This window comes from Microcaecilia unicolor, chromosome 1 (genome assembly GCF_901765095.1).
Source record: "Microcaecilia unicolor chromosome 1, aMicUni1.1, whole genome shotgun sequence".
Lineage (NCBI taxonomy): Eukaryota > Metazoa > Chordata > Amphibia > Gymnophiona > Siphonopidae > Microcaecilia > Microcaecilia unicolor.
The window spans coordinates 358,959,049-358,979,249 of record NC_044031.1 but is presented as its reverse complement, the minus strand read 5'-3'; the positions used below and the strand labels follow the sequence as shown (position 1 = coordinate 358,979,249).

The following is a 20,201-nucleotide window of genomic DNA, read 5'->3' as shown; positions in this document are numbered from 1 at the left end:
TGGTTAAAAGAAAACGGAGAGTAGGGTTAAATGGTCAGTATTCTCAATGGAGAAGGGTAGTTAGTGGGGTTCCCCAGGGGGTCTGTGCTGGGACCGCTGCTTTTTAACATATTTATAAATGACCTAGCGATGGGAGTAACTAATGAGGTAATTAAATTTGCTGATGATACAAATTTATTCAAAGTTGTTAAATCACGGGAGGATTATGAAAAATTACAAGAGGACCTTACGAGACTGGGAGACTGGGCGTCTAAATGCAGATGGTATTTAATGTGAGCAGGTGCAAAGTGATGTATGTGGGAAAGAGGAACCCGAATTATAGCTACGTCATGCAAGATTCCACATTGAGTCGCAGACCAAGAAAGGGATCTAGGTGTCATCGTTGATGATATGTTGAATCCTTTTGCACAGTGTGCTGCTGCATTTAAGAAAGCAAATAGAATGTTAGGTATTATTAGGAAAGGAATGGAAAACAAAAATGAGGACGTTATAATGCCTTTGTATCACTCCATGGTGCGACCGCACCTTGAATATTGTGTTCAATTCTGGTCGCCGCATCTCAAAAAAGATATAGTGGAATTAGAAAAGGTGCAGAGAAGGGTGACGAAAATGGTTAAGGGGATGGGACGACTTCACTATGAGGAAAGGCTAAAGCAGCTAGGGCTCTTCAGCTTGGAGAAAAGGCGGCTGAGAGGAGATATGATAGAGGTCTATAAAATAATGAGTGGAGTTGAATGGGTAGATGTGAAGCGTCTGTTTATGCTTTCCAAAAATACTAGGACTAGGGGGCATGTGATTAAGCTACAAAGTAGTAAATTTAAAACAAATCTGAGAAAATTTTTCTTCATTCATCGTGTAATTGAACTCTGGAATTCTTTGCCAGAGAATGTGGTAAAGATGGTTAGCTTAGCAGAGTTTGGACGGCTTCCTAAAGGAAAAGTCCATAGACCATTATTAAATTGGACCTGGGGAAATCCACTATTTCTGGGATATGCAGTATAGAATGTTTTGTACTTTTTTTTGGATCTTGCCAGTGTTTGTGACCTGGATTGACCACTGTTGGAAACAGGATGCTGGGCTTGATGGACCTCTGGTCTTTCCCAGTATGGCAATACTTATGTATGTACTTATGACTCTATGTGCTCCAATGAAAGGAGAGTTCAATTTTACTTCCAATCTTTATAACACCAGGCTTCCCAAGGCAGATTACAACTTTTAAGATGAACCCATCCATAAATAGGATATCCTCACTGAAATTTGGCCGTGTATTACTTTATTGTATAGATCAGTGTAGAAACATTAGCAAAACTCCACCTTTATTAGTGCTGTTTCTACCAGCAATCATTTTTGAAGCTGTTTTAGTGATATCCAGTTTTTATTTATGATATTTATATCTACATATTGGAAGCTTTCAAATTAAAAAGCTATCAAATAAGTAAAAAAAAAAATTGTCCTCCACCTTTTAAGGCAATGGCTGCCAACTGGAACAGCTTTTGACTTTTAACAGATGGACCACGCATAAGCAGTTCCTTATTTCTATTAAAAATATCTTTTATTGTTTTCAGTAGCATTTGCTATTGTTTTTGGGTGAACCAGTGTGGCGGCAATCTCCGCCTACTGGCTTCAATCCATTGGGCTAGATGGCATCCTACTGTTTCCTGTTCTCAATCTAATCTCCTTGCCCTATTTTTCCCCTCCTACCTGCACCCACACTCTGCATCTACCTCCCCTCCAACCCTGGGTTCCCTCCCCACACATACCTAAAGCCACCCTGGTGGTCTGGTGGCTTGGTTTGGGACGGGAAAGATCCCCACTTTTCCTGCCCACTGCCGCTGAACCGTCTCACTGCCACCACTTGTTTAAAATAGGTGCCAATACTACAAGCGGTGGCCTCACAAGACTTCCATTGAAGTCTCGGCAGCCATTTTAAACAAGCAGCAGCAAGAAAGATCAGTGGCAGTGAGCAGGAAAGAGTGGGGGATCGGTCCTGCCCTGAAATAAGCCACTAGACCTTCAGGGTGACTTCAGGTATGTGCATGGAGGGAAAGCATAGATTCCTTGTCATCAAGCAGATGAAGCCATTACGTATGGGTTGTGTCCATCAACCAGCAGGGGGAGATAGAGAGCACTCAACTTTTCACAGTGCCTCATGGCCAGCCAGGTCCACTGCCTCTTCAGTATTCTCTATCTCCCCAAGCAGGGTGGCTGCAGCTTCTTCGAGCTCCATCAAAATTCTGCCTGGGGGTGGCTCCTGGCTTGCCAGTTGTTAGCCGGGGTGTTAGAGGCTATAGCAGCTTCACTTTGAAGGCACATAGGTTAGCCCTTTCCCTGCCTTGCCCATGCCCCCGTGGATGTGGACATATTAGCTTGCTTTTCCCTGTCCTTTCCCACTCAGTGGATGCAGGCACATTGGTTCGCCGTTCCCTGCCTTTCCGACTCATCTGAGCCTCCGGAGTTCTTATTACCTCTGCTTTCCTCACAGCGTTAAAAAAAAAAATGGAGCAGAGGTTTTCCTTTGATTCTTCTATGGGACCGGAGCTGTGATACTTGGTCCGGTGAGGTAAGAGTGTTTTCTAACTACTCCGGGGTGGGCCCGCAATCGGGGCGTTTTTGGCGTGAAACCGCCATTTTGAATTTTCCCGCCGTTTTCGGCGATGGCTGCAGAGAATGTAAAGCGCTGTTCCTGGTGTGGCAAGCGCAAATCAGCAGCGGGGCTCTGTAAATCGTGCTGTACAGGTGTAAGAGCCGGCCCGAGCATGGCGAACGATGATTCTTCCCGCTCAGAGCTGGCAGCGGATGCCATTTTGAATTCTCCGCATGGCGTGGCCTCCATAGAGACGGAGAGCCCTGAGCCCGGGGGGGGGGGGGGACCTCGAATTGAGGCTATTCAGGGAGCGGCTAGCCCCGGACGGGATCTGGGTGCCCAGGGCGAGTTTTTCTCCCCTGATTTTGTGTTGTTATTGCATAAAGCATACATGCTGAAAAGAGCTCTCCCTCAAGGGTCGTCTGAGGGCCCCTTCTATTGTCTCCCCCCCCCCCCCCCCCCCGGTGGATTGTGGCCTGGGACTGCTCGCTGAGGCTATTTTCCCTGATAATTGTCATAAAGAAAAGCGTAGAAGGGCTAATTCCCCTTCAGATTGTGGTGCACCTCCTTTTTCCCCCCCCCCCCCCCCCCCCTTGGTCGGGCTGTGAGGATTCGGAGAGTTCTGGCAGGCCTTCGTGGTCTGAGGAGCCAGAGTCAGGTGCAGAATTACCACAGGATCTGGATGATCCCTCTGCGGTGAGGATTTTCCACCGTGATGAGCTGCCAGCGCTTATTTCAGATGCCCTACAGGTCCTTTCTATTGAAGAGCCTGACAGTGGCACGGCCTCCTCTGTGAATCGTAGGATGGCTAGTACCAAAAAGCCTGCTTGAGCCTTTCCTTTGCATGACTCCATCCAAGAGCTTATTTCCGCTCAGTGGGCTGACCCCGAGGGACCTTTGAAAGTTTCCAATTATACCCTCTGCGTGAGGAGCATTTGGCTCGCTTTGCAATGCCTAAAGTAGATGTCCTAGTCACTGCGGTGACAAAGAGAACTACCCTCCCTGTGGAAGGAGGAGTTGCCCTGAAGGATATACAAGACCGTAGGCTGGAAGCAGCACTTAAACGGTCCTTTGAAATTGCAGGTCTTACTGTTCGGGCGTCTGCATGCAGTTGTTATGCTGCTAGAGGGCGTGGTTGCAACAGGCAGTGGAACAGCCCGGAGATGGAGCGGAGCCCTTCTCGGATGTGGCTCCGCGGCTGGATTCGGCCTTGTCCTTTTTGACTGATGCCCTTTATGATATTGGCAGAGCTTCGGCTAAACAAATGGCAGTAGCAGTGGCGGCTCGCCGTCTTATTTGCCTACGACATTGGGCAGCGGACATGGCCTCTAAGCAAAGGTTGGTGAAGTTGCCCTTTCAAGGCCTTCTCCTATTTGGTGAGGAGTTGGAAAAAAAATTGTTAAAGGTCTGGGAGATCCTAAACCCCAGCACTTGCCCGAAGATAGGCCGAGGCCTTCCTCCAAGGGCCAGGCGTTCCACTCCTCTTATAGACCTCGCATCCGTGAAGCTAGAAGGTACCGCCTGGGGCGTTCTGCTGGGTTCACTTCTCGTGCCCGTTTTTCAGCAGAGGAACTCCTGTCGCTCGGACAAGCGTTCCGCAGCCACCGGCTCTAGGCCTGGAGTTCAGGGGCGACCCTCTCAATGATGGTGCGCCGGCCCCCTCCTTGCTTCCTGTCATCGGAGGACGTCTTTCCCTCTTTGCTGAGGAGTGGGCCAATATTTCCTCAGATCAGTGGGTTCTGGACCTGATCAGAGATGGCTACAGAATAGAATTCAACGCCCCAGTAAGAGACGTGTTTGTGGAGTCCCGATGCGGTTCTGCCGCCAAACGGGCGTCGGTAGAGGAGACTTTGCAAGGTCTGATTCAGTTAGAGGCCGTGTCCCCGGTGCCTCCCGCCGAACACGGCTACGGCCGATACTCCATCTACTTTGTGGTGCTGCGAAAAGGTGGGTCTTTTCGCCCTATTCTGGACTTAAAAGAATTAAACAAGCCCCTGAGAGTGCGGCATTTCCACAGGGAAACCCTGTGCTCAGTCATTGCTGCGGTACAGCCAGGAGAGTTTCTCACGTCTCTAGACCTGAAAGAAGCTTACTTGCACATACCAATTTGCCCCCCCCCCCCCCCCCCCCCCCGCACCAGAAGTTTATGAGGTTTGCGGTGTTGGTAAAACATTTCCAGTTCTGGGCCTTGCCTTTTGGCCTCGCCACAGCTCCCCGAACCTTTTCGAAGGTAATGGTGATAGTAGCTGCTTTGCTCAGGCGAGAAGGTATCAGGGTTCACCCGTACCTAGACGACTGGCTCATCAGAGCAGACTCTGTAACAGAGAGCTATCAAGCTACAGCCAGAGTGGTCTCAGTACTTCAGTCTCTAGGCTGGGTCGTCAATATGGCCAAAAGTCACCTGACCCCCTTGCAATCTCTAGAATATTTGGGGGCCAGGTTCGACACAGACTTGGGCTATGTATACCTACCCGCTAGGCGGTGCAAGCTTCAGAATCAGGTCCGTCTGCTCCTGAGGATGCCCCGCCCGCGAGCTTGGGACATTGTCCAGCTGCTGGGATCGATGACAGCCACATTGGAAATGGTGCCCTGGGCGAGAGCGCACCTGAGACCTCTACAGTATTCCCTACTTCAAAGATGGTCTCCAGTTTCTCAGGATTATCAATGCAGACTTTCTTGGCTCCCTGCGGCCCAACTCAGCATGGAGTGGTGGCTCTCAGACAGCATGCTGCAACGAGGAATGCCGCTGGCGCTCCCCGATTGGTGTCTAGTAGTGACAGATGCCAGCCTGAAGGGCTGGGGCGCACATTGCAAGGGGAAGCATGCCCAGGGTCTATGGACACCCGAGGAGTCTGAGTGGTCCATCAACCGCCTGGAGTTGAAAGCGGTGTTTCAGGCGCTTCTGGCCTTTCAAGTGACCCTGGAAGGATTGGCTGTCAGAGTGATGTCGGACAACACGACAGCAGTGGCCTACATAAATCGACAAGGCGGCACTCAGTGCAGAGCACTGGCCGCGCAGGCCGAACAGATTTGCCACTGGGCCGAGCTGCATCTTCAGTTTCTGTCGGCAGCTTACATTGCAGGTCAGAGCAACGTGCAAGCCGATTATCTAAGCAGGCATCAGATCGATCCAGCAGAATGGGAACTAGCAGACAAAGTATTCCTACAGATATGTGCCAAATGGGGCAAACCCGTGATGGATCTTATGGCGACAAGTTCAAATGCCAAAGTTCCGTGCTTCTTCAGCAGACGGAGAGATCTTCGCTCGGCAGGGTTGGATGCCTTGACTCAGCCCTGGCATCCGGGCCTACTATATGTGTTCCCTCCGTGGCCCTTGATAGGGCGCGTGCTCCTGCGGATTCGGCTGCACCCAGGAGAAGTGGTCCTCATCGCCCCGGATTCACCCAGGAGGCCTTGGTGTGCGGACCTCCGACAGATGCTAGTGGAGGCTCCCCTTCCTTTACCTCTGGTACCGAACCTGTTGTCACAGGGCCCGGTAGCCATGGAGGACGCCTGCCGCTTTGGTCTTATGGCATGGCGATTGAGAGGGCGCAATTGAGGGACAAAGGCTATTCAAACACAGTCATTTCCACTCTCCTGCAGGCCCGCAAGCGTTCCACTTCCGTGGCTTATGCCAGGATTTGGCGCCAGTTTGAGTCTTGGTGTGCTTCAAAAGCGATCACACCCATGCGGGCTCCTGTCTCATCAATTCTGGACTTTTTGCAGGATGGTGTACAAATAGGCTTGGCCTATAATTCCCTGCGGGTGCAAGTGGCAGCGTTGGCCTCCCTTCGTGGTAAGGTTGAAGGCGTGTCTTTAGCTGCTCATCCAGATGTGGCACGGTTTCTTAGTGGGGTGCTTCGGCTCCGGCCTTTCGTGCGAGCACCCTGTCCAGCTTGGAACCTGGGGCTAGTTTTGAAGGCCCTGCAGGCTTCTCCTTTTGAGCCACTTCGGTGAGCATCGGAGAAAGATTTGACACTAAAGGCCGTTTTTCTTGTGGCCATTACTTCAGCGAGACGGGTGTCAGAGCTCCAGGCGCTGTCCTGTAGAGACCCATTTCTGCAATTCTCAGAGTCCGGGGTCACGGTTTGGACCGTGCCTTCCTTCATGCCTAAGGTGGTTTCAGCGTTTCACCTAAACCAGCCTATTTTCTTGCCGTCCTTTGATAAGGAGGAGTTTCCAGAATCTTTTGGGCAGTTGCACCTGTTGTGCGCAGGACTCTGCTGCAGTATCTGCGAGTTACTATCTCTTTCAGGATCTATGATCATCTGTTTGTTTTGCTATCAGGTCCTCGCAGAGGGTCTCCAGTGTCTAAAGTCACTATTGCCCACTGGCTCAAAGAAACTATCTTTTCAGCTTATCTGCTTGCCGGCCAGTCTCCGCCTGTAGCCTTTAAGGCACATTCTACCAGAGTGATTTCTTCCTCTTGGGCTGAAACTGGAGCACTCTCTCGTCAAGAGATATGCAGTGCAGCAACATGAGCTTCTAAGCTCTCTTTTGCCTGACATTACAGGCTGGATGTGGCTGCTAGGAGGGATGCGCGTTTTGGAGCACAAGTGCTAGCGCGTGGTGTGACCTGTTCCCACCCTATTTAGGGATTGCTTTGTTACTTCCCATACATAATGGCTTCATCTGCTTGATGACAAGGAAGGGAAAATTAGGTTCTTACCTTGGTAATTTTCTTTCCTTTAGTCATAGCAGATGAAGCCATGAGCCCTCCCTGTATGATTGTCTGTATGCTGTGAATCTGTTTCAGGTACTGTTCTTGTTTCCTGAAGTTCCTTCCTTGGGAGAAAGTTGGAAAACAGTCTTCAGGATTCATGTTCACTTATAGGAGGATGAGTCCATTCCCTCCAGTTTATGTTTTGGAGGATGAGTTTATTCCCTCCAGGAGGTTGCGTGTATCCCCTCCAGTTATACAATAAGGAGGACGAGTTTATTCCTTCCAGGAGGATGTGTTCATTCCCTCCTTTTGAGTTCATGCCCTTGTTAAAGGGCCATCGTTCGCTGTGAGGAAAGTTCATGTTATTCCCATTGCGGTTTGCCATACTGCTTTGGAAGCTTCAAATACTGAAGAGGCAGTGGAGCTGGCAGGCCATGAGGCACTGTGAAAAGTTGAGTGCTCTCTATCTTCCCCTGCTGGTTGATGGACACAACCCATACGTAATGGCTTCATCTGCTATGACTAAAGGAAAGAGAATTACCAAGGTAAGAACCTAATTTTCCCTTGGTTCAGTTGTGTGGCTCCGCAGGACCCGGGTCCATCCCCGCTGGATTCCTGCTCTCCCCACTCCCCTGCAGTTCTCTATTTTGTATGAAACATTATGGGCCCAATAAATAAATAGCAGGCCTATCTTTAACAGCTGAGCACTTAACCGGTTAGCTCTGCATATTGGCTTAACCGGTTAATGGTCACAGGAAACTGCCTGGCATTAAATATCTGGGTTTAACACCGGTGTGGACAGCAAAAGTGCTGCCCGCTGCCAGCTGACTATCGGGGGGGGGGGGGGGGGGGAATATGTTCTTAAGTAACTGTTATTATGCAAATCGTGTTTGCACATTTTAACAGTTGGTTCCCACACATTCTATATGTTGAATTTTTAGTTGTTGATTTTTCTTTTAATATATTTTTATAAGTCTCTTTCTTAAATTCATCTTTTGTTATATTATTGTGTTACTGATTTATACTGTGTTAGCAGTTGACTCCTGGTGCAGCACAGAAGTGGGCAAACATGACCATGTTGTGATAATAAAAATGACTTTTAAATATCATTCCTGTGTGATCTGCATATTGTGTACACCACACTGACATAGGGCTTACTGGTCTGTACTAGTTTTGAATCACCCCATGGATTCCTTTCTTTTTAAACTGGCATTCATGATAGTTTATGATGATAGTCACTTTCCAATCTTCAGGTACTATGATCAGGTCTAAATGATAGGTTACAAATCATTAATAATAGACCTACAATTTCTTTTGTGAGTTTTTTTCAGTACCATGGGGAGTATTCCAGCAGGTTCAAGTAATTTTACTGCTCTTTAGCTTGTTTATATGGCCTATTCCATATCATCAAGCAGATCAATCCATAGACTGGTGGGTTGTGTCCATCTACCAGCAGGTGGAGATAGAGAGCAATCTTTTGCCTCTCTATATGTAGTCATGTGCTACCAGGAATTCTTCAGTATTCTCTCTATCTAGCAGGTGTGTGGTCACACGCAGCAGCTCTGGCTTGGTCTCCACGCCTATTTACTTAGGCTTTGTTGAGTAACTGGGGTTGAGGGCTCTTCGTGAGCAAGTGCAAACCTGGTGGTGCCAGGTCCCTCCTTTTCTCCCCCGTCCCACTGGCTCCGTTAAAAAAACAAACAAAAAAAAAAAACATAACAATCTTGAAGCAGAAAAGATTTTACTTGCAGCTGCTCACTGGGACACAATTCGTTGCAGCTAGGAATTTTACCTTTTCCTAGCGGGCAGGGGGTTCCCCGAACGTTTCCCTCGTGGATCATGGCGTCGGATGGTAAGGGCGCGAAAAAGCGCTCCCCGGACCTCGATCGCGCGGCTAGTGGGGAGACGCGCGGGGATTGGAGGCAGAGAAGCCCTTTTTGGGCGCCCTTCCGGACTTTGCTGATTTAGCCGTTTTCCTCCGCTGGGGCGTCGGCGGCCTTTCCCGCCTTAGGCGCCCATCCCCCGATGTCTGCCCTTCCGACGTCGGCCGCCCATGCAGCTCGGACGGCCTCTGGTATGGCCACCTTTGATTGGGCGGCGGTAAGAAGATGGCGAAGTTTAAGCGCCATGCTTCCCACGCGGCTCCTTCACGGAGTGATGCGCCAGACGCCATTTTGGATGCGCAGCGCGCCTCTCCCCCGCTCTATGGAGTGGAGGTTGAGACTTCCTCTAGGGCTGTGGCCCAGGTTGCAGAGGTGCACAAACAGGGGGGTTTCTCTCCCGAGTTTATTTTGTTGCTGCATCAAGCCTTTCAACTGCAAAATGCGGCTCCTGCTCCCCTGTCAGATATGGGGGAAGAGGCTTCCCTGATCAAGCACCCTCAGGTGGATCTTCAGGTCTTGGGGGACTCTGTCTCCTCTGATGTAGATGAGGGCAGCGTTTCTGAGTTCTCCCAAAGGTCCCTTGGGGATTCTTTGTGGAGGAGGCTGATCCTCGCCCTGATGGGGGAGATGACCCCTCTGCAGCGCGGCTTTTTCGCTCAGAGGAATTGCCTAACCTGTTCAGGCTATGAGCATCTTGAGTATTTCCTCTCCGGAGGAAGGCCCTCCTTCAGCCTCGGCGGGTTCCGCTATTATGTTGGGAACCAAGCGCCCTTCCAGGACCTTCCACATCCATGAAGCCATGAAAATTCTAATTTCGGCTCAATGGGATTCTCCTGAGGCGAGCCTCAAGGTAGCCAGGGCCATGACTCGTCTGTACCCTCTGCCAGAGGGTGAACAGGAGGCCTTGCGCTGGCCAGGAGTGGACTCTCTAATCACTGCTGTGACAAAAAAGACGGCTTTGCCGGTGGAAGATGGCTCTGCCCTTAAGGATTCACAGGACAGGAAATTGGAAGCGGCCTTAAAGTTAGCCTTTGAAGCAGCCGCCTTGAGTTTGCAGGCCTCGGTTTGCGGCTCCTATGTGGCCAGGGCATGCCTGACGGTGGTGCAGCGGGCCTCCCCCTCGGATCCTTCCTTCAGGGCGATTTGGTCGGGCTTGGCTTACTTGGCATGGCAGACTTGCTGTATGATGTTTTGAGAGCCTCTGCTAAAGGTATGTCTCAGACAGTCTCTGCCCGTCAATGGCTATGGCTTAAGCATTGATCAGCTGACCATGCCTCCAAATCTCGCTTAGCCAAGTTGCCTTTTAAGGGCAAGCTGCTCTTCGGGGATGAGCTGGACAAGATCGTGACAGATCTCGGCAGTTCTAAAGGCAAGAGGTTGCTGCAGGTCAAGGCAAGGGCCAGCAGTGCTCGCCCTGGTTCCTTTAAGGGCCGTTTTCAAGAAGCCCATCGGTATCGCCTGGGCAAGTCGGGCTCCTCCTCCTCCTTCTTCAAGCAGAGGTTCTCTCCGAAGCAGCATTCCTTTCGCAGAGACCGCCGCTCAGGAGGTTCTTCCTCCAGTCCTCCCCCAGGGTCTCGTACCCAATGACGGGTCCAAGGCCCAGAGCAGATAGGAGGAAGGCTGTCCTTTTCTGGGCGAATGGACCAGGGTAACTTCAGACGCTTGGGTTCTAGAAGTCATCAGAGACGGCTACAAATTGGAGTTCTGCCAGCCCCTGAGAGACGGATTCGTGAACTCTCCTGCAAGACTCCCCTCAAAGTAGCAGCAGTTTAGCAGACTCTGGACAACTTGCTCCGCCTTGGGGCGGTGGTCCCAGTGCTCTTAGAGCAGCGTGGCACAGGACGTTACTCCATTTACTTTGTGGTGCCAAAGAAAGGAGACTCTTTTTGGCCTATTCTCGACCTCAAGGGAGTCAATCGGGCCTTGCAAATACGGCATTTCCGTATGGAGACTCTCCGCTCCGTGATTGCTGCTGTACAAGAAGGATAATTCCTGGCATCCTTGGACATCAAGGAAGCTTATCTGCACATTCCCATCTGGCCGCCTCATCAGCGCTTCCTGCGCTTTGCAGTGCTGGGCCGGCACTTCCAGTTCAGAGCCCTCCCGTTCAGGTTGGCTACGGCTCCACGGACCTTCTCCAAAGTGATGGTGGTCATTGCGGCTTATCTCCGCAAGGAAGGAGTGCAAGTCCATCCCTACCTGGACGACTGACTGATTCGAGCTCCCTCCTTTGCGGATCATCAACCGGGAGAAAAGTCAGCTGTGCTCGACTCAGTCCCTGGAGTATATGGGTGTTCGGTTCGACGCCCAAGTGGGCAGAGTGTTCCTGCCGGACAACCAGAGCCTCAAGCTTCAGGCCCAGGTGAGCCGGTTCCTAGCCTCCTCAGCTCCTTGGGCTTGGGATTATGTGCAACTGTTGGGCTCCATGACGGCCATGATGGAGGTAGTGCCCTGGGCCAGGGCCCATATGAGGCCACTACAGCACTCTCTTCTGCGGCGCTGGACTCCGGTTTCGGAGGATTACGCAGTTCGCCTTCCCCTGGACCCGGCGGTGAGAAGGGCGCTAAGTTGGTGGCTGATGTCAGACAAGTTGTCAGCAGGTATGCCTCTCACGTCCCCGGAGTGGATTGTCGTTACGACGGACGCCTGCTTGACGGGCTGGGGAGCCCACTGCCTGGGAAGGACAGTGCCGTGGATATGGTTGCCGGCGGAGGCAAAGTGGTCCATCAACCTCTTGGAACTTCAGGCCATTCGGTTGGCGCTTCAAGCGTTTCTTCAGGTACTGATACTGAGACCAGTTCGAATCCTGTCAGACATTGCAATGGCTGTGGCCTATGTCAATCGCCAGGGAGATACCAGGAGCGCCCCCCCCCCCCCCCCACAGCCAGGGAGGCCATGAAGTTATGCCAGTGGGCAGAGGCGAATCTGGACCAGCTGTCTGCAGCTTACATTGCGGGAGTCCTGAATGTCGAGGCGGACTTTCTCAGTCGCCATACCTTGGATCCCGGAGAGTGGCAACTGTCTGCTCGGGTGTTCTTGGAGATCACGAAGTGCTGGGGCATGCCGACCTCGGATCTGATGGCGACCTCAGCCAATTACCAAGTGCCGCTGTTCTTCAGCAGAGGCCAGGACCCTCAATCTCTGGGGGTCGATGCTCTTCTCTAGCAGTGGCTGGTACAGGAGCTTCTCTACGTGTTCCTGCCTTGGCCTATGCTGGGCAGAATTCTCGGCCAGGTGGTGAAACACTCAGGCCGGGTGGTCCTGGTGGGTCCAGACTGGCCCAGACGCCCTTGGTATGCGGACCTGATCCGGCTTTTCGTAGACAGTCCTCTGCGGCTTCCAGCGGAGCGGGGCCTCTTACATCAGGGTCCCGTGGTGATGGAGGATCCCTCCCCCTTTGGTCTTACTGCCTGGCTCTTGAGCGGAAGCAGCCGAAGAAGAAGGGCTTCTCGGACAAGGTCTACTTCTACTACGTACGCCAAGGTATGGCGTACCTTTGTATCATAGTGCGAGGCAGGATCCCTGTCGCCCTTCACGGCGCCAGTTGCTTCAGTGTTGGCATTCCTGCAAGAAGGTCTGGAGAAAGGCCTGTCGCTCAGCTCTCTTAAGGTCCAGGTAGCGGCTCTAGCTTGCTTTAGGAGTCGCCTGAAGGGTGCTTCCCTGGCTTCTCAGCCAGATGTGGTTCGTTTTCTCAAAGGGGTTAATCACCTACGCCCTCCTCTGCACTCGATAGTGCCTACGTGGAATCTCAATCTGGTGCTGCGGGCCTTGCAGAAGCCGCCCTTTGAGCCATTATCGCGGCTGTCTCTGAAGGACCTGACGTTGAAAGCGGTCTTTTTGGTGGCAATCGCTTCAGCCAGGAGGGTTTCCGAGCTCCAGGCGCTCTCGTGTAGAGAGCCGTTCCTGCGGTTCTCGGAAGCAGGAGTGTCTATTCGCCCAGTGCCTTCCTTCCTGCCCAAGATTGCTTCTCGCTTCCATGTGAATCAGCAGCTTTGTCTACCCTCCTTCCGTAGGGAGGATTATCCAGAGGAGTATCGTGCTCTCATGCCTGGATGTTAGACAAGTTATCATCAGATACTTGGAAGTGACCAACGATTTCCGGAAGTCGGATCACCTGTTCATGCTGTTCGCGTGCCCCCGTAGGGGTCTGCAGGCATCTAAACCTACTGTGGCACGTTGGGTCAAAAAAACGATTGCGGTGGCCGCAGGGAAGGTGCCGCCTATCCAGCTGAAGGCTCATTCTACTAGAGCACAGGCGGCTTCGATGGCAGAGTGCAGGTCCGTTTCCTTGGAGGAGATTTGCAGATCGGTGACTTGGGCGTCTGCTCATACCTTCTCATAGCATTATCGCTTGGACGTGGCAGCACAGGCCGAGGCCCAGTTTGGAGCTTCAGTGTTGCGTTCTGGGATTTCCATGTCCCGCCCTGGGTGAATACTGCTTGGGTACATCCCACCAGTCTATGGATTGATCTGCTTGATGATATGGAAGGTAAAATTTATGTATCATACCTGATAATTTTCTTTCCATTAATCATAGCAGATCAATCCATAATCCCTCCCAGATATCTGTACTGTTTGTTCTAGTTCAGTTATATTTCAGGTTCAAGTTTAGACTTCAGTTCCTGTTCAGGAGGACTTCGAGTTCAAGTTCTTTCACTTGGATTTCCCTGGAGTTGGGACGACTTTGTGTTACAGTGAACTGCTGCTTCTTTCCCCCCGTTTCGACGGTGGTTGGATTCATAACTAAATTATGCCAGTGCTCCCTCCCGCTTCGTGCGGTAGTAGGGTAGCTTTGTTTCCCTCTCGCTTTGGCGGTGATGGGTTAAGCCAGCTCCTCCCGTGGTTGCGGTAGCAGGACATGCCAGTTCCCCCCACGTCGGCGGGTGTGGGTGCCCCTCCCCCCGCTTCAGCGGTGGTTGGGTGGCAGAGTGTCCCTTTGTGGGTGTAATTCTCTATGTTTGGTGATTCCTGCGGCTGGAGCTTTGATATCGACTATACTGAGGATTTCCTGGTAGCACATGACCACATATAGAGAGGCAAAAGATTGCTCTCTATCTCCACCTGCTGGTAGATGGACACAACCCACCAGTCTATGGATTGATCTGCTATGATTAATGGAAAGAAAATGACCAGGTATGATACATAATTTTACCTTATGTCTTCCAGGTTCACTGTGATTTGTTTCAGTAACTGAAAAATATATTAATTGCATAGCAGAAGATTGTAGGGCGCAAACATTCTGAATCCGTGGTAACCCACATTCATTAATGCTTGAGGTTTAAAGAGGGAAAGAGAGCCAGCAGATCAATGTCACAACAAAAAGATTTTCTTGAAGATACCGTGTATGAACAAATCACCCGACACAGGCCGTGTTTCGCCCACCTAGGGCTGCGTCAGGGGCTAATTTGAAACCTTTGTAAAGGGGCAAATATGGTTCATAAAAGTCAAGAAAAAACCAGCTAAAACGGGAATCCCCCAGCCTGTTTTTCTTCTTTGAGCACACAGTCCACCACAAGTCCATAGGGTTTATGCACCATATTTGCCCCTTTACGAAGGTTTCAAATTTTGTTCATACACGGTATCTTCAAGAAAATCTTTTTGTTGTGACATTGATCTGCTGGCTTTCTTTCCCATATTGGATTTTGCAGATCGTTTGCCTTGTTGTTTTTTGCCTGTTTCAACTGGAAGTAAATCACATGAATTTAAACATCTTTTATTAGTCATATATAAATAAAAGTAGATGGGACAATATTCAAAGACATTTGTCCAGATAACAACTGCTGTTACCCAGCTAAATGGCTTAGCCATCACCGGCAGAGGATGTGCAGCAGCATATCCCTACAGACTACTTCAACACCGTTCAGATAGTTTTCTGGAGAGTGGCCGTATTCAGAACAGAAATATTATCCAATTATCTATGTGGTTTGAATATCACTGCTATCAGGAAAGAGGCAGAACTATTTGCTCTACCCAGATATTCAATGCCACTTCATATCCAGACAATTGCATTGAATATCCATGTTTTATTTAGCTGCCATGGCCTGCATTTAAAAAGACAAAGAGTGGAAGAACAAAGTTCCAAGAACTACCAGAAGGCCAATATCTTCAGAGTAAAATTTGTTTTCCAATAAAAGTTGCATAAACAGTTCGGATCCAACACAGGCCGTGTTTCAGCAGTGTGCTTTCCTCAGGGACATATACACTGTGTTGCTACTGCTGACTGTCACACAGTTTACTGAAATTGCAGTTGTTCTCCGTATCTCTTTACATATTTATAGACTTGTGACCCCTGAGGAAGGCATACTGCCAAAATATAGCCCATGTTGGGTCCGAACTGTTCATGCAGATTTTATTGGAAAATAAACTTTTTGCGCTAAAGATATTAGACTTCTGGTAGTTTTTGGAACTTTGTTCCTCCACTGTTTGCCTGTTTGTTTGCTGTGGAAGTATTCTCACCCCCCACCCTTTTTTTTCAGCATTTAAAAAGGACACTGACCACAGCAGCTGAATATTAATCTGAGTATTTCTTGAACTTCTGCAGTTTAAGAAATTACACCATCTATATTTATAACTAAGATTTTTTTTTAATGTTCAACATCTTTGTTCTAAAGATTGTCTTCATGAACAATTTAAATGATCCTCGTCAGTGGAATATACAGCCTGTTCCAAGAGATGATGGAAACAAATGGAATTATGCTCTTTTGGTCCCAATGTTGGGGCTGGCTGCATTCCGTAAGTAATTTTTAAACATAAAGTTCATCCCCTGAATATAAATGTTGTTTTTTTAGATTTCACTACATTATTCATCGTATATTTAATGTTAAGATTATATAGATTATATTGTTACTCCTAGGCGTAACAATTGATGTAATGTGGAGGCTCAGAAGAGCAAGACCTTTCTTCCCAAGAGAAACATTTCGCATATTGGTGCAATCATTGGTTCTGAGCCATTTGGACTACTGTAATTCCTTATACGCGGGATGCAAGGCACAAACCATCAAGAAACTCCAGATGGCCCAGAACACCGCAGCCAGATTGATATTCGGCAAGGCGAAATATGAAAGTGCCAGACCCCTTAGAGAGAGCCTGCATTGGCTCCCACTGAAAGATCGTATCACATTCAAGATATGTACCTTGGTCCATAAAATCATTTATGGAGATACCCCATCATACATGTCAGATCTAATTGACTTACCAGAGAGAAACAACAAAAGTTCATCACGCACCTGCTTAAACCTTCATTATCCCAATTGCAGAGGACTTAAATACAAATCTGTACATACATCCAGGTTCTCATACACCTGCACACAACTATGGAATGAATTACCGATAGCCATAAAAACACACAAGCTGACAACCTTCCGAGAAGTTATTAAAGACCTACTTATTCATAAAGGCGTACAATAAAGATTCCCCATAACGATCTGACTTCCTAATTATTCCAATCACAACTATTAAGGAACCCTCCTATCTGTTCATCCTAATTACATCCTCATGACTGAATATTATATCTTGTCCTGATATCATTATGTTAGTATACATACTGTGACCTCACCTACATAGACTCCTCAACAAAATAAATCATTGCTATAAAAAAGAAATAATAGTCACTTATTGCATTTGTATCCCACATTTCCCCACCCATTTGCAGGCTCAAGCTTACAGAGTTCTGTTATGGTTTTGCCATTCCAGGATAATAGATAGGATTAGTGATGTAAAAGTGTTAGATAGGGAGAGAAGAAAAGGGTTAAGTGGATAGGTAAAGAGATTAGACTGTCGTAGCTGGGCTAGTTGGCTAGCTGACTAACAGATATAAATAAACGGCGGTCATTAACAATGCCTACTATACATACTGTGACCTCACCTACATTGACTCCTCAACAAAATAAATCATTGCTATAAAAAAGAAATAATAGTCACTTCCCTTGAGGACACAAATGTGCCTGTGCGTGTGATTTAAAAATCCACAATTGGATCACTCCTCCTACTCATTCGCTGTATTGCAAAGCAGGCCTCCCTTTAACTCAAGCTGAGTTTCGAAAATCTTCATCAGAAAAGGAACTACAAAACAAACTTTAAACTTGCAACCTCGATCGCGGACAAAACCCCCGGACAGGGTCGTATCAGGACTCCTCCCTCTCGTACAGGGCGTGTGAGGGAGGAGTCCTAATACGACCCCGTCCGGGGATTTTGTCCGCGATCAAGGTTGCAAGTTTAAAGTTTGTTTTGTAGTTCCCTTTCTGATGAAGATTTTCGAAACTCAGCTTGAGTTAAAGGGAGGCCTGCTCTGCATTTGTGTCCTCAAGGGAAGTGACTATTATTTCTTTTTTATAGCAATGATTTATTTTGTTGAGGAGTCAATGTAGGTGAGGTCACAGTATGTATAGTAGGCATTGTTAATGACCACCGTTTATTTATATCTGTTAGTCAGCTGGAGAGTGTATCGATGTTAACTTATGGTACCATTGATTTAGGTTAGGAAAACTTATGAATATACTACATATTTGCATAAAGTTTAAATATGAATGTTGCCATATTGGGTTCGATATATTGAGTTTGATCTTTTGATACACCCAGCGGTTTTTGGTTGTATGTACATACATCATTGGGAGGCGGAACATTTAATGTGCAATGATGGTTCCAACTGTGACACTGCCACATATTCCCTTGGGGATATAATGGTTGTAATGGGTACGGACTGAGCACATTTATCACACTTTAGTATATGTTATAATATTTTATTACACATTTAGAAGTATAGATTGAAAGTGACTTAAGGTTTAGTAGTACTCCTTTTTCTGGAGCTATATGGTAACCCTACTTGGAGGGGCTATGGACCAGAAGATAACACATGGGAACTTGCTGTCAATTTGCAAGCCCCAGTACTCCTTAGGTGTCTTCATTGCCTTTATCCCCTTAAGCCCAAACCTAGAGGGCTGGGGAGGGGGTGCTGTCACACCCTTCACCTGATTCAGGAAGCTGATAGAGTTCTGCATCATGCCATGCCTAAATGTCTTGTGAGTGTTTACTTCCTGGTTGCTGCACTTCCTTTTTTATAGCCCTAGATAGGGCGCTGACAGATTACCTCACTTCCTGGCTAGGGATATATAAGGAAGTGCTCTAAACCCCTCCAGAGCCTCATCAACAGGCTTCTAGAGTTGTGCTGCTCTAGTATTCATTGTCTGGCCAGTTCTTGCCTCCAGTCCTGCTTGTTCCCACTTCCAGCCTTGCTTGTTCCTGCTTCCAGTTCTTTTTGTTCCTGCTTCTAGCCCTGTCTGTTGCTGCTTCCAGCCCTGTTTGTTCCTGCTTCGGGCCCTGCTGTTCAAGCTACTCCCTGGCCTCGACTCCATCAGAGCCTCACCAAAGGGCTCTTTTCAGAGCCATCCTCTACACTGCTCCAGTCTTGTTCCCACCAGTCTGCTAGGCTCTGCATCCTATTCTCCAGCCAGTCCAAGTCAGCTTCTCCAGCTTCCAGACTCAGCCAGGTGGTCCTGTCAGCAGCTGTCGAGGAGGGCCTGCGCAGCATTTACACTGCACAGGTAGTGCAAATCTCATCACAGTCCAAGGGCTCACCTTCCCCAACCGTGACACTATTTAGCAGAGTGTATTTTTATGTTAAAATGTATGTGACTCATATGTTCTGATTTTATCTTTTCTTGGTGTTCCTGATAAATATGATGAATAAAGTAGTCTTAACCTAGTAATACACAACACCCTTTAAAATTCAAGGTTCAATTTATTTGATTATCTGCTTAAGAAAACCATCAAAGCGAAGCACAATACAATAAAATTAAACAATGTGAAAGGAGCTACACAATTAGTAGGAAAGCAGATGTTTTGGCATTTCTAAGCATGAAAAAAAAAATAAAAACTCAAAGGAATGTGCAGTTTAATGATCAAGTGAAAGATTGTTCTGACTTTAAAGCTGTGTTCAAAAAATGTCACTAGCGTCACTTTTAGTCAGCGAGTTTAACAAAATGTTAATATTTTATATTATTTCTATATTCTTTAGGTTGGATCTGGTCCAGGGAGTCTCGGAAAGAAACAGAAGAAGCAAAAGCAGAATGTTCAAGAAAAATAAAGTCTACCGAAAAGGATCTTGAATTAAAATATCGTAACATATTGATGGAAAGCCGTAGCGCAGTTGCTCATTTGGAATTAGAGCTGGAGAAAGAACAGAAAAGATCACTAGGTTTCCGTGAAGCCCTTAACTCCCAAATTCGAAAGCTGCTGGAAGAAAAAAGAAGCCTAGAGCAGGAACGTGAACAGCTGAAGCAACAGAAACAGCTTTTCCAGCTTTCAGGAGCAGCCTTTTATCTGAATTGTTTGGAGAAAGAAGAACAATGGCAAAGTAAAGCTAAACATTTACTAAAAGAATTTGAAAAAGCCCTTGTAGAAAGACAGAACATCTACTGTAGCTATGTTCTTCACAGGAGCAGACGATTTGTAATTGAAAACAGTTTGTTAATTAGAGCAGCAACTGATCCAATTGCTGCTGAATTGAAGATGGAAACTGGCTTAATTGACATTTTTAAACATGATAAACATTGTGCTGACTTGATGAACACAAACAAACAGCAAAATGGAGGGTTAATGTGGTTATATCTTAAATACTGGGAATTAGCTGTTGAACTCAACAAGTATAAAAAGATAGAACAAGCTATGTTAAGTAAATAGGGGGAGAAGGATTTAGTAGTAGTATGATTATTTTCTGGTGACCATATTTTAAGCAGATCATATTGCACTCTGTGCCTCTATTTTTCTTTCTTAATGCAAACTGATAGCTATCATGAAAGAGATATTTGAAGGCTCAATATCAAAATGAAAATAAATGTCAATTATGATTTCAGTCATCACTGTATAAAGCTGCCTCATTTATTACCCATCATAATTATTCAAAAGAGGTTTATTATATAACCAGGTGCCTAGTTTAGGGACCCCTTTTACTAAAGTATATAGAAACATGATGACAGATAAAGGCCAAATGGCCCATCCTCTGTAACCCCTAACTCTTCCTTTTCCTAAGGGATCCTACGTGCTTATCCCACGCTTTATTAAATTCTGACACAGT

At 47.8% G+C, this 20,201-nt stretch overlaps 1 protein-coding gene across 1 annotated transcript in view; it reads left to right on the top strand.

Moving 5' to 3' along the window:
- Nucleotides 1–19,979, top strand: part of CCDC127 (coiled-coil domain containing 127) — a 45,215-nt gene extending 25,236 nt beyond the window's left edge. The window contains exons 2-3 of the mRNA XM_030190065.1: nt 15,742–15,862; nt 19,143–19,979. Of these exons, the coding sequence (XP_030045925.1) occupies nt 15,751–15,862; nt 19,143–19,807 (777 nt within the window). The 5' untranslated portion in view covers nt 15,742–15,750 and the 3' untranslated portion in view covers nt 19,808–19,979. The remainder of the gene's footprint in view (nt 1–15,741; nt 15,863–19,142) is intronic.
- The last annotated feature ends 222 nt before the right edge of the window (nt 19,980–20,201 follow it).